Raw genomic sequence first — 15,119 nt, forward strand, 5'->3', positions numbered from 1 at the left:
AAATCATAAAGCAAATAATTAGCTGACGTAAGGAATCTGATAGAAGTATCTGTGGAACGTAAATTTTGAAATAACTGCAGAAATACTTTGAAACATTTACAATTGATCCCATAGAAGGTCTCTGTGTAACTTCATAAGAAATTGCCAACTTGTGCTTATTTTAATAATTAATGTTTACTAACATCATGCTTGTGGATGTAACAAAGACCACAGAGTAGGTTCTGTTAGAACTCTTAATAAAAAGCCAAGTTTGCAAAATATTTAGAGATTTATTCTGAGCCAAATGTGAGGATCATGCCCTGTGACACAGCCCCAGAAGATCTTGAGTACATGTGCCCAAAATGACTTGATTGCAGGTTAAATTTAATAACATCAATTGATACACGTGAGATATATGTTAACTTGTTCCATAAAGACAAAACCGCTAGAAGTGAGACAGTGTAGGGAGGCGATTACAGCTTGCAGGTGAATTAAATGATTTTCTGATTGGCAATTGATTGAAAGACTTAAATTTTTATCAAAAGACCTGAAACTAGTACAAAAAAAGTGTCTGGGTTAAGATAATGGGTTTTGGAAAACAAGATTCTTATTACATAGATGAAGTCTCTTCTGTGACCACCCTTAAGAGGCAATAGACAGCAAATATTTTCAATTAAGAGATTTAAAAGATACTAGACTCTCAGCTAATCTCAGTATAATACAAACACCTTGAAAGGGAAGCAGATTATCTACAGAATTTAAATTTCTCTTGCAAAAAACTAACTGTGCAGGGCGATTGTAAAATATTTCAAAGAAATATATTTTAGGGTAAAAGACTTTGATTCCTTTCAAAGCCTGTTACCTGTCATGTAATGCTATTCTTGAGTCAGGTTAGAATTTGGTATTTTACTGCTACACGGAATCTGTTTTCTGAGCCCTAAATCTGTTTTAATGAAAATGCTGGTTACTTCTGCTTAAATTCCAAAGGGAGGAGTGTATAATGAGGCATTTCTGATCTTCTATTTCTAACACGGCCTAAACTAGGTTTTCTAATGTCCATGGAACTCCTTGTTGAAGAGGAATGTTCCATTCAGTCAGCTGGGTGCTTAGAATTCTACTTTTAATTCATAGGACATATATGAGACTTCTCCTACTCAGGGGTATCAGAAAATATTTACTGAGATAATCACATTGAAGTTGAGACTAAAAAGACGGTTCCAGATTCCTCCCTACAAACCTTTTCTTCCCGAGACTAGAAGAAAACTTACCAGCAACAACTGTTAACATATCTTCTATGTTCAAAATCACCACCCATTAGGAAAATAATTAAACTTGGGAGACTTATCTTTAGAAACAATTAATCTAGTTGATTTCTAAAGTCCTTTACAAACCCACAGATTCTGATTAGTTTACAGATTATGCAGAACATCACATCTAATGGGAATCAGCAATTAGCTGGATTCCCCTGCACTGTTTTTAAAAAAATGTTTAATTTATATAGATACAGAATGGTTCAAAACCTTTAAGCGATATGCATGATATTTTGATAAAAATATATTATTTGCAGTGATCAAATCTAGATACCTGGGATATCCTTCACCTCAATCACTGATTATTTCTTTGTGTTAAGAACATTCTAAATCTTATCATCTTCTAGCTATTCTGAAATATACAATAAATTATTGACTGTAGTTGTATATGTGCCACTTCAGCATCCCCTTCCCTCCAACATGGAGTGAATGTTCTGTTTTTCAGCTTCCTCATCACAATTTGATGCTGTCTATACTGTGTATTTTACCCATTGTAACAGGATAGTTTTTTTTTTGAATATTAAACATACAAATACCTGAAAATCATATGGATCACTTTTTATATTTATTTTTAGATGAGGCTTCTTTCTATTCAGGTCTTTGTCTATTTTAAAATTAAATTGTGTGGTTTTGTTATTGTTCAATTATAAATATAAATAAAATATAAGACAATTTTTATTATTCGTGATAAAAGTCCTTTTCCAAATATTTGATTTGTGAGGAAATTTTCCAAATCTATGGCTTATCTTTTCATGCTCATGTAAGGATTTATTTTCAAAGGCCTAAACTTGCTACATTAAGCCATAACCAGAGGATTATGAAACACGTTTCATCCACAACTTACAATGATATCATTAAAGGCCTCTTTACAGCAGTTTCTTTCACCTGTTACATAAATTCTGCCTGTGAAAATAATGATATATACTAAAAGAAATGTATCATCATGTGATATGACAGAACAAGCATTAAAATGAGACTTAGCTATGCTATTTGAGTTGGAATTACCAAACAAAGAATTTAAAACCACTATGATTAATATGCAAAGAGCTGTAATGAATTAAGCAGACAGCATGCAGGAACAGCTGTGTCATGCAAGTAGAATGATGCAAATTCAAAAAAAGGAAAATAAAAGTAGATATCAAGAATTTCGTAACAGAATCAAGTAATGCTTTCAGTGGACTTATATGTAGATGGGGCATAGCTGCGGACAAAAATCTGAACTTAAAACTATCTCAGTAGAAATTTCCCAAACTGAAAAGCAAAAAGAAAAAATATATTGTTAGAACAGTAAACACACAAATACGAATATACACACACACACACACACACACACACACACTTATATATATAAAACCAGAACAGCTTACCCAAGAACTGTGAGACAGTTACAGGGGTATAACATGCACATAATGGGAAACAGAAAATAATAGAGAAAGGCTAAGATGAAATATTTAAACAATAATGACTGACAGTTTTTCTAAATTAATGTTAATCACCAAACTACAGGCTCAGGAATATGATCATTTCATCTGCAGGGATAGTTTGACACTCTCTCTTCCTGATTTGATGCTTTTTATTTCTTTCTCTTGTCTGCATGCTTTGGCTAGGACTTCCATGACAGTGATGAACAGGAGTGATTAGAGTGGGTGTCCTTTTCTTGTTCCAGTTTTCAGGGGAAAATGCTTCCAGCTTTTGCCCAGTCAGTATAATGTTGGCTGTGAGTTTGTCATAGATGGCCCTTACTATTTTGAGGTGTGTTCCTTCATGTCTAGTTGATGGTTTTTAATATGAAAGAATGCTAAAGTTTATTCAAAACATTTTCTGTGTCTATGGTTAACATGGTTTTTGTTTTTCATTCTGTTTATGTGATGAATCACATTTACTGATTTGCATATATTGAACCAACCTTGCATCCCAGGAACAAAGTGTTGGTAGATTAGGCTTTTTGATGTGCTGCTGTGTTCAGTTTGTGAGTATTTCATTGAGCATTTTTGCATCAGATATATTGGCCTAAAGTTTTCTTTTTAAATTAAGTCTCTGCTTGGTTTTGTTATCAGAATAATGCTGATCTCACAGAATAACTTAGGGAGGAGTCCTTTATCCTCAATTTTTGGGAAATAGTTACACTAGGATTGGTAGAAACACTTCTTTGTACATCTGAAAAAATTTGGCTGTGAATCTTTCTGGCCCCTGGGATTTTCGGCTTGATACCACCTATCCATCTTGATTTCTGACCCCTGCCTGAGCCAGTAATAATCACCCTGAATTCAGACAAAGCTGAATCCAATCCAGTGGTTACTGTAGTTCTTAACAGCTTTAATGGCCCACTTAACTTCAGTGAACATTTCTTCACCCAAAATAGTTTCACTATCAATTTTATCTAAAGATTTCCCTTGGATTTTTTTTTTCATGGCATTCAGTGATGCAACTTATTTAAATCTGTTGGCTTCTCTACATGCATAATTATCATTCCACTATTGTTAAATGGGCCAGCAACCCTCTACTCCTGCTTCTTCCCTCTGCATATCTGACTATCTGCAAGACCCCCCTAGACCTCAGGTCTCTATTGTAGAGGGAAGCTTTAATAAATGTTAGATTTACTCAGTGCTACAAATACAAAAAGCCAATGGGAGCTCCTCTTGCCATTGAATGCTAGGCCTGTAATGTATTCCATACCCTCCCATTATCTCCAGGTCTATTCCAAAGCCTCCATTTATGTTACTTCCAATGAAGTTTGTGTTTTCTAATATAATTTTAATAGATAAATAATGATTGTAAATATTCATGAGGTACATAGTGATATTTTGATACATAAAATATATAGGGATCAGATTAGGATAATTAACATATCCTTTATCTCAAACATTTTCTTTTTGTTGGGAACTCTCAATATCCTTCTTCTAACTATTTGAAACTGCAAATAATTGTTAAATACATTTATCCCACAGTGGTAAAGAACATTATAATCTATTCCTCCTATCTAACTCTAATGTATTCTTTCACAAATCTCTGCCTATCTCTTCCCCTACCCTTCCCAGACTCTAGTATCCTCGTTCTACTCTTTATTTCTATGAGACAGATTTTCTTTTCTCTTCCATGTATGAGTGAGAAAACAAGGTGTATTACTTGCTGTTCCTGGCTTATTTCATTCCACATAATGTCCTCTAATTCCATCCTCATTGTCACAAATAACAGGATTTCCTTTCTTATGGATGAGTAGTATTTCATCATGTATCTGTACCACATCATCTTTAACCATTCATCTGCTGTCCGACACCTGGTTTGATTCCATATCTTGGCTATTGCGAAAGGTCCTGCCATATACACTGGGAGTAATAAATCTCTGATATAATTATTTTCATGCTTTTGGATAAACTTGCAGTAGTGAAATTTCTGGGTCATTTGGTAGTTTTATTTGTAGTTTTTTGAGGTATGTCCACACTGCCTTCCATAGTGACTGACTGTACTAGTTTACCTTCTCCCCAACCTTACCAGCATTTGTTAGTTTTCTTTCTCTCCCTCTCTCTCTCCCCCTCCCTCCCTCCTTTCCTTCCTTCCTTCCTTTCTTCATTTTTGAGACAGAGTTTCACTCCTGTCACCCAGGCTGGAGTGTAGTGGCGTGATCTCACCTCATTGCAACCTCCAACTCCCAGGTTCAGTCAATTCTTCTGCCTCAACCTACCAAGTAGCTGGGACTACAGGTGCCAGTCAACACGCACAGCTAATTGTTGCATTTTTAGGAGGGATGGGTTTTCGCCATGTTGGACGAGTTGGTCTTAAACTCCTGATGTCAAGTGATCCACCTGCCTCGGCCTCCCAAAGTGCTGGGATTACAGGCATGAGCCACCACACCTTGCTTTTTTTCTTTTTTCTTTTTTAATAAGAGCCATCTTAACTGAGATGAAGTGATACCTTCTACCATTCTGTAGGCTGTGCACCATGTTGATTATTTCTTTTTCTGTGCAGAAGATCTTTAGTTCAATTAAGTCCTCTCTGTCTATTTTTGTTTTCACTGCGTTTGCTTTTAAAGTCTTAGTCATATTTTATTTGCCTAGTCCAATGTCCTGAGAATTTTCCCTACATTCTCCTTAAGTATTTTTATAGTTTCAGTTTATACATTTAATTATTGAATCCATCTTTAGTTAATTTTTGTCTATGGTGAGATAAATGTCTGGTTTGATTCTTCTACGTGTGGCCGTCCAATTTTCCCAGCACCGCTTATTGAATACACGGTTATTTCTCCAGTGTATATTTTTGTCAGTTTTGTCAAAGAACAGGTGGTTGTAGTTATTTGGCTTTATTTCTGGGCTCTCTATTCTGTTACATTAATGTTTTTTTTTTTGAGATGAAGTTTTGCTCTTGTCACCCAGGCTGGAGTACAATGGCACGATCTCTGCTCACTGCAACCTCCACCTCCCAGGTTCAAGCAATTCTCCTGCCTTAGCTTCCAATGTAGCTGAGATTACAGGCATGGGCCACTAGGCCCAGCTAGTTTTTCACATTTTTAGTAGAGACAGGGGTTCACCATGTTGGTCAGGCTGGTCTTGAACTCCTGACCTCAGGTGATCCACCAGCCTCTACCACCTGAAGTGCTGGAATTACAGGCATAAGCCACCACGTACCTGGTCTAATATTTTTTGTTTTGTTTTGGTACCAGTACCATGCTATCTTTCTTACTATATCTGTGTAGTATAATTTGAAGTCAGGGAATGTGATCCTTTCAGCTGTGTTTCCTTTTCTTAGGATGGCTTTTGCTATTATATGGAATCAAAAGGCTCTTTTTTGCTTCCATATAAATTTTAGGATATTTAAAAAAACATGTAATTAATTTTATTGGTTACTTGATGGAAATTGCATTGACTCTGTATATTGCTTTGGGCCGTGTATTTTAGTCTATTCTGCATTGCTATATATTAATGCCTGAGGCCAAGTAATTTACAAATAAAAGAGGCTTATTTGGCTTACAGTTCTGCAGGCTGTGTGAGGAGCATGGCACCCACATCTGTTTCTTGTGAGGGCCTCAGAAGGCTTACGATCATGGTGGAAGGCAAAGGGGAAGGAGGCTATGTCACACGGTGAGGGGGGACATGAGAGGGGAGGAGGGTCATCAGACTCCTTTTAATAATCAGATCTCACCATAGCTAATACAGTAATGATTCACCTATTGCCATGGGGTGGTTACCAAGCCATTCCTGAGGAATCTTTCCCCATGTCCCAAAACCTCCCGCTTGGCCCCACCTCAAACATTGTGGATCACATTTCGCCATGAGATTTGGAGGGGACAATCATCTAAACTGTATCATTTCACTCTTGTGCCCTTCATAAGTTACAAAATGATCTTTTTTTTTTTTTTTTAATAGTTTCCAAAAGTCTTAACTTGGTCAACCTCCAACTGAAAATTCCAAAGTCTCATCTGAGACTTAAGGTAATTTCCTTCCAGCTATGAGCTGGCAAGTGTTTTAAAGAGTGATTTACTTCCAGTGTGTAAGAGTGCCACAGGCATTGTTAAAGATCGTTAACACAAAAGGAAAAAAATGTCCAAAGGAATGGCCAGTAGTCCCCACACACACCTAAAGCCTAGCAGAGCAGATATTAAATCTTAAAACTACAAAATAATCTCACTTTACTTGATGTACTTCAACCGGGGCACCCTGGGTTGAAGGGGTCCCAGAAACCTCAGGCATTTGATCCTTATAGCTGAGCACAGCTTATGGGGCCGCCTTCACAGGTTAGAGTCAAGTGCCAGAAGTGTTTCCAGGCTGAGAGTGCAAGCTGCCTTTGGCTGTATCATTCTGAGACCTTGAGGGTTATGGCCATATTCCCACAGCTTTAATTTAAAATGCCCTAGTGGGGATTGCGAACTGGGGCTCCAACCCTCTCTTTCCCCATCTTTGGCACTGCCCTAGTAGAGGCTGTCTGTGGTGGCTCCACTGCTGTAGCAGGCTTCTTGCTGGGCCCGCAGGGCCCTCTGCATATCCTCTGAAATCTAAGTCAAAGCTGCCCAGCCTCCTTCACTTTTGCATTCTGTATATCTGACAAATCCAGTTATCGCAGCACCATTTACTGAATAGTTTTTTCCCCATTGCTTGTTTTTGTCAGCCTTATCAAATATCAGATGGTTTATGTGTGCAGGTTTATTTCTGTTTCCTATTTTGTTCCATTTTTCTGCGTGTCTGCTCATGTACCAGTACCAAGCTGTTTTGGTTACTGTGACTTTATGGTGTAGTTTAAAGTCAGGTATCATGGTGCTTCGGTCATGATTCATTCTGCTTAGAATTGCTTTGGCTACTCAGGGGCTTTTTGATTCCATATAACTTTTACAATATATATACTTTTTTTTTCTAATTCTACGAAGAATGATGGTGATAGTTTTACATAAATAGTATTGAATCTGTAAATTTCTATTGGCAGTATGACAATTTTTACAATATTGATTATTCCAATCATGAGCATGAAATGTTTTCCCATTTTTTATGTCATTTATGACTTATTTCTGCTGTGTTTTGTAGTTCATATTGTAGGGATCTTTCACCTTGTTTGTTATCTGTATTCCCAGGCATTTCCTTTTCTTTATGGATATTGCAAGTGGGATAGGATTGTGTTCTTGATTTCACTCTCAACTTGGATGTAGTTGGGATATAGAAATGCTAGTGATTTTTGTACATTGATTTTGTATCTCGACATTTTACCAAAGTTGTTTATGTATTCTAGAATTATTTTGGCAGAGTCTTTAGAATTTTCTAGGTATATAATTATATCATCAATTTGGACAGATACATTGACTTCTTTTCCTATTTGGATTCTGTATTAGTCCATTCGCACACTCTTAAAGAAACACCTGAGACTGTAATGTATAAAGATTTTTAATTGTCTCATGGTTCTGCAGGCTGTACAGGAAGTATGACTGAGGGTGGCCTCAGGAACCCAGCAATCATGACAGAAAGGGAAGCTTCATGTCTTACAGAGCAGGAGGAGGAGGAAGAGAGAGGAATGAGGTGACACATACTTTGAAACCAGATCTCCTGAGGGCTCTATCACGAGAACAGCCCAAGAGCAGGAAACCTACCCCCATGATCTAATCGCCTTTTACTGGGGACCACCTCCAACACTGGGAATTACAATTCAACATGAAATTTGAGTAGGGGCACTAGTACAAACCATATCAGCTGCCTTTTATTTTTGCTATTCCTGGTTGCTCTGACTAGGATTTTCAGTGCTATGTTCAATAGGAGTGGTGAGAGAGGGCATCCTTGTCTTGTTTCAGTTCTCGCGGGGTTTAAGCCTTTGTTCACTCAGTATAATGTTGACTGTAGGTTTGTCATAGATAGCTCTTATTATTTTGGGGTGTGTTTTTTGATGCCTACTCTGCTGAGGGTTTTCATTACAAGTGAGTGTTGGATCACATCAAAAGCTTTCTCAGCATCTATTGAGATAACATATGGTTTTTGCCTTTATTCTGCTTACACAGTGAATCAGTTATTGATTTGTGGATGTTGAATAAACCTTGCATCCCAGCGGTAAAACCCACTTGATCATGATGTATTACATTTTAAAATGCGTCTGGATTCCATTTGATAGTATTTTGTTGAGAACTTTTAGGTCTGTGTTCATCAGGAATATTCATATGATGTTTTCTCTTTTAATTATGTGTCTTCCTGATTTTATATGCCAAGAAGAAACAGTGAAGAAAGACAGTCTCCTCAATAAATGATGTATAACTGGACATCTATATGCCAAAGAAATAAAATTAGACCTTCTCTTACACCATGTACAAAAATCAACTAAAAATGAACATAACCTGAAACCACAAACTCATAGACAACATGGAAAAAACTTCCTGTCAGTGATTCAGAAAAGATTTATTTGAATTTAGTAGCAAAAGCACAGGAAAAAAATGCATAAATATTAAACGACCTGATAAAAGGGAAAAAACCTTGATAGACTTTTTTTTCAGATAACACACTCATGAAAAACAGAGCCTAAAAAGGTTCTCAACATTACTAATTTTCAGAGAAATTCAAATTTAAAGCACAATGAAATATTTCCTCAAACCACTTAAAATGGCTATTATCAGGAAGACAAAATATAACGAGTGTTCACAAGAATGTGGGGAAAGGGAATACTCATATGGTGTGGTAGGATTGGCTGCTCAATAAATTGAAAAATAAAGCTATCATATGATCTGGTGATCCCACTTCTTGTTATATATTCAAATGAAATAAAATTATTATGTTAAACACACATTCCCTGCCAGATTATTTATAATAGTGTAGATTTGTGAAAGAGTTTAATGACCATAGATTAATGAATGTTTAAAGAAAATGTGTACACATAAAACCCGAATTTTATTCAGCTTTGAAAAGAAGGATATTCTGGCATTTGCAGCAACACGGATGGGCCTGGAGGACATGATGCTAAGTGGAATAAGCCGGATGCAGAAAGACAAAGGCTTCATGACCTCATTTACATGTGGGATCTAAAATATTCAAGCTCTTGAAAGCAGAGAGTAGACTAGTGGGTCCCAGGACCTGAGAGGAGAGGGAAATCAGGTGATGTTGGTCAAAGGGTACAGAGTTTCAGTTGTGTGGGTGAATGAGTTCCGGAGATCTAATATACGCCAATTTTCCTGTAGTTACTACCGTATTGTAAAAGTGATTTTTGCTAAAAGGGTAGATCTTAGGTGTTCTCATGAAACACACACACACACACACACACACACACACACACACAAACTCACATGCAGTACATTTTTAAAATAATAAAATGGTCTGGGCGTGGTGGCTCACGTCTGTAATCCCAACACTTTGGGAGGCCGAGGTAGACAGATCTCTTGAGGTCAGGTGTTTGAGACCAGCCTGGCCAACATGGCGAAACTCTGTCTCTACTAAAAGTACAAAAAAAAAAAAAATAGCCGGGTGTGGTGGTGGGCACCTGTAATCCCAACTACTCGGGAGGCTGAGGCAGGAGAATCACTTGAACCCAGGAGTTGGAGGTTGCAGTGAGCCGAGGTGGTGCCATTGAACTCCAGCCTGAACGACAAGAGCAAAAGTCCGTCTCAAAAAACAAACAAGCAAAAAATGGTAGCTCTGTGAGAAGATGAATATACAAATTACCTTGACTATAATGAACATTTTACAATGTGTATCTGATATGGTTTGAATCTGTGTCCTGGCCCAAATCTCATGTTGTATTATAATCCTTAATCCTGAAGGTGGGACCTGGTGGGAGGTGACTGGGTCATGGGGTGGGTCTTTCATGAATGGTTCAGCACCGACTCCTGGTGGTGTTCTCACGGATGTGCGTGAGTAATCACAAGATCTGGTTGTCTAACAGTGTATAGTCCCCACCACACGCCGGCCTGCTTCCTATGGCTACTGCTCTGGCCATGTGATGTGCCTATCCCCTTTGTCTTCTGCCATGATTCTAACTTTCCTGAGTCTCCCCAGAAGGAGAAGCCACTGCACTTCCTGTACAGCCTGCAGAACTGTGAGCCAATTAAACATCCTGTTTTTTTTCAAATTACTCAGTCTCAGGCATTTTATATAGCAGGGTGAGAATGGACTAATAGATACCAAAACAAGAAGTGGTGCACCTTAAACCTATACATTTTTAAAAAATATTTTATTTCTACCTTAATAAAACTGACAAAATTTAAACTTACTCTTACAACAAAGAAAAACGTATTTCATATTTTCTCAACAAAAGTGAGACAACATAGTTAGAAAAACTTACACTAAGGTACTTATAACAGCTTTGCTTATAATCATATACTGGAAACAAATATAAAGCCCATTGACAAAAAATAGATCAATATATTGTCATATATTTACTTAATGGACTGTCTCAGATATAAAATCTCTGTCCTTCCTCCCTCTCTTTCTCTCCATATACACATGAAGACTTTGAGGTTTCATATCAGAGTGAGCCCATTAATTGAATGAATGACACTATGTTGATCTGATTTCATACATTAAATAACATGAATTAACCTAAAAAATAGCAAAGTGGCCCCTTACCAAAAAAAGGTCTATAATGTTTGAATCCATTTATATGAAGCTCAAAACAGGAAAAAATGGGTCTATAGTGTCAGAAATCAAAACATTTCCCCAGGTAGGTGTTGACCACAGTCACGAAAAAGACACATGTTGGGGGGATGGACTTGCTCTTCAGGTTGCCTCAGGTGTTCGGGACAAGGGTAGTCACATTTGCCAGAAACTCTCTAGTGACATATTTCAGATCTATGCATTTTTTCTCATATGTAAATTTTATCTCATAAAAACAAAAAATTAAAAAGTGTAGAATAGTTTAAAATTCAGTAAATAATACAATGAATATTAAAACCCTATCCAAAATATGAACATTATTTTATGAATTAATAAAATGTATTTCAGTATACCTCCTAAAATTAAATCCCAGAAATAAGATAACAGTAAAACCAGAAACTTAATAATTAATTAAGCATACATTTCATAGAGAAGAAAAAATAGTCAAGACAGATGGAACATGTAGTTTTTTCCAATCATATGTCATTAAATTATTTATACAATATTTAATCTGTGTCATTAGTATAAATTGTTAATATTTTGTGTGGTATTATAAGTGAGAACAACTTTTAAAGAAAAAAAGGATATTTGAGAGCACGTGAACAAAATTGAATGCATTCTCAATGCTGGTCCAACGCTTACACCTCAAAGTTCTAATGATACCCTGGTTTTGAGTGGGACTTGGGAAAATTATTTTTAAGAGATAAATTAAAAGAATAATCTGTAATACAGAGGCGTTGGCATTCCATGTCAGAAAAAAAATTGAAAATATATAATACATATAAAGTCCTAAATAGAAACTTTAAGGCATAAGAAGCATCTCATGTAACGTAATGTGTTTATTGTTAAAATTATTATCTTTGTTGTTTTGAAAAACTGAAGCAAAGCATAATGAAATTCAGTGTTTTGTGCTTATCTGTTACAACAGCATGTTGAGAAAACTGAACAACCTTGTAATCCTGAGGAGATAGCCTAATCCAAGGAGAGGCCTCAGATTAAAAAATACATAATTAAAATTTCATTGGGAATTGATAAATTTTGGTTGTACTCCATATGTTGATGGGGTACAAAGCTGTGTTATGACTTATAAATGCAATATGGAATAATTGAATTGAGCTAATTGACATATATATCACCTCAAGTCCTCAAATACTTACCATTTTTTGGTGACAAGAACATTTGAAATTTGTTTTTGGCTGTTTTGAAGTGACCAATACACAATATTGCAACCTTGTAAGACTCCAGAGTCCTGCAAACACAAACCCGCCTCCGACAGCTGAGAAAGGAAATCAATCCTTCCCCTGCACAGGTCCTGTCCTCAGTGGGTTCCCCGCGCCCCCTGGTGGCCCCGCGCGCCCCTGCAGGGAGGTTTGTGTCTGGGCTCACACTGACCTCGCCTCACTGTGTCTGTGGTACAGTAATACACGGCCGTGTCCTCGGTTTTCAGGCTGCTCATTTGCAGGTACAGTGTGTTCTTTGAATCATCCCTTGAGATGGTGAATCTGCCTTTCACAGACGCGGCGTATTCTGTCGTGTAACTGTTAGCTTTGTTTTTAATACGGCCAACCCACTCCAGCCCCTTCCCTGGAGCCTGGCGGACCCACCCCATCCAATAGCCACTGAAGGTGAATCCAGAGGCTGCACAGGAGAGTCTCAGGGACCCCCCAGGCTGGACCAAGCCTCCCCCAGACTCCACCAGCTGCACCTCACACTGCACACCTGCAAACACAGAGACACCCTGGTCAGAAACTGCCACACATATCCACTGTTTCTCTCACTAATACCCACTCACACTCAACATCTCTAGTTCTCCATAAATCACCTTTTAAAATAGCAACAAGGAAAACCCAGCTCAGCACAAACTCCATGGTGAGTCTTCTGTGTTTAGTGCTGATCACCAAATGAAAACACCTGAGAATTCGGGGGCTGGGCTCTGCTCTCAGAGCTGCAGGGTCAGGGCTGGGTGGTTTTCATCAGCAGAGGAACGACCCTATTTGCATGGCTCCTACTATATAGCAAGCTCTGGGATGGGACGCCTGAGAGGAGAGGGCAGTGTCCAGAGCGGATGAGAGTGTCCTGGAAAACATGGGCACTAATCCTATCTCTCAGGAAAGTATAACTTCAGATTATGTGATTGTGCCTTGATAATCATTTAGCAATCATCATCTTATTTTATTTTTACATATTTGCAGAATATATTAATTGAAGTGTCAGTGTTACACTTTAAAGAAGATAAATTACATACAGAACAGAGCAGTTGTGCAGTGTGTCCAATATCACACATCTGGCCAGAGTTAGCCCTATTGTCTGTGCCTGTGCCTCTGAACACTGGAGGAGACTGCTCCCCTGAGACAGCTCCAGGGCGATGTGGGATATGCCTGTCATAATAACTTTATGTGATTTTGCTTCTCTAACTTTTGAGGTGGGGCCTGGTGGTTTTATCATGGTGGTGGATTTATAATTAATGGTTAGCACCATCCCCTTACTATGATAGTAAATGAGTTTGCCTGAGCTTTGGTTGTTTAACAGTGTGGAGCAGCTCCACGCTCACTCTTTCTTTGCTCCTGCTCACACTATATAAAGTGTTTGCTCCCCTTTTGCCTTTCACTGTCATTGTAAATATCCTGAGGCCTCTCCAGAAGCTGAACAGATTTATCATCAGGCTTCCCATACAGCTGGCAGAATCATGAGTACATTAAACCTATTTTCTACATGAATTGCTCAGTTTCAGGTATTTCTTTCTAGCAATGTGAGAACACACAAGTAAACTGGACATCTCCCTCATTTCACCAGGGTGCCCTGCAGCCTGCAACCCCCCAGCTAAGGAGGGGGATGGTCCAATCTCCATCACTGATACCATCGAGGTGCTGCCTCAGGCCCAGATGGTTTGTGATGGATGTCAGTTTACTAATGTTGAGTTCTGGGAGTATAATGCCCTCCTCCCCCATGCCTCACAGATGAAGAAGCCATCCTGTGATCAACTCTCTCTACTTCTGTCTGAGTGCATTTCTAAGTGTCAGCAATTCCGCAGTGGTGGAATCCCACATCGTGGTGTGCTTCCTTATTTCAGGTGGGGAAACGTCTTCGGGGGCTAGTCTCTGCTGGTGCATTTGGCCCATTTTTACCTTGGTGGTAACCAGCAGATGTGTAGAGAGGACAGGAACTCCCATGGACTTATCCCAGTCTTCATCCTCTTCCCCCTAGAGCTCTTCATGGGAACTAGGTCTTAGGGTCCCATGACAATTTAGTCATCATAGCCCTAACTAATTCGCGTATGATCAGAAATCCTTCAAATGTGCTGCTCAACAAGCCGTGGTCCCCAAATCTCCATTCAGCTTCCACAGGCAGGACAGAAAGGTCTCTGATTAGTCTGAGCTGGTCTGGCATGTTTTTCTAGGAGTCGCTCTTCTTATGACTGACACACTGTAGCCTACACGGTGAGGTCTGTCTCAGTGGCTGCTCAGAGTGGAGTCAGGAGGAACCAGCCACCTGAAAATGCAACATCTTGGGCATCTGACTTTCACTTTGTAAGATGCACGTACTGAAGTGCTTCTTCTGGGACTTTTGGTATTTTGGCAGGATCCCCATACTCACGCACTGGGCCCCGTCCATCATGGATAGCAGCTGTTGGGCCCCACATAGAAATTAACAGCCTGCACAGGGTTTCTGCAGGGGTCTCCTCTTTTTAGATTTCCATTTTCTGGGTGATCATGTGATTTTTTGACGTTTTTTCCAGGTTTACTGGGTGTCATACCAGACCAATATTGACTCCAATAGGACTGGCATC

At 38.5% G+C, this 15,119-nt stretch overlaps 1 gene segment (V, D, J or C); it reads right to left on the bottom strand.

Annotated features, from left to right (window-relative positions):
- Positions 1-315: 315 nt before the first annotated feature.
- Positions 316-13,273, bottom strand: LOC105503516 (the record flags this gene model as incomplete). The annotated part of the segment is given in 3 exon segments: positions 316-321; positions 12,735-13,051; positions 13,155-13,273. Coding segments are annotated over 3 exon segments (369 nt in total), but the record flags the coding sequence as incomplete, so codon positions are not given.
- Positions 13,274-15,119: the final 1,846 nt, after the last annotated feature.

This window comes from Colobus angolensis, unplaced genomic scaffold (assembly GCF_000951035.1).
Source record: "Colobus angolensis palliatus isolate OR3802 unplaced genomic scaffold, Cang.pa_1.0 Scaffold867, whole genome shotgun sequence".
Lineage (NCBI taxonomy): Eukaryota > Metazoa > Chordata > Mammalia > Primates > Cercopithecidae > Colobus > Colobus angolensis.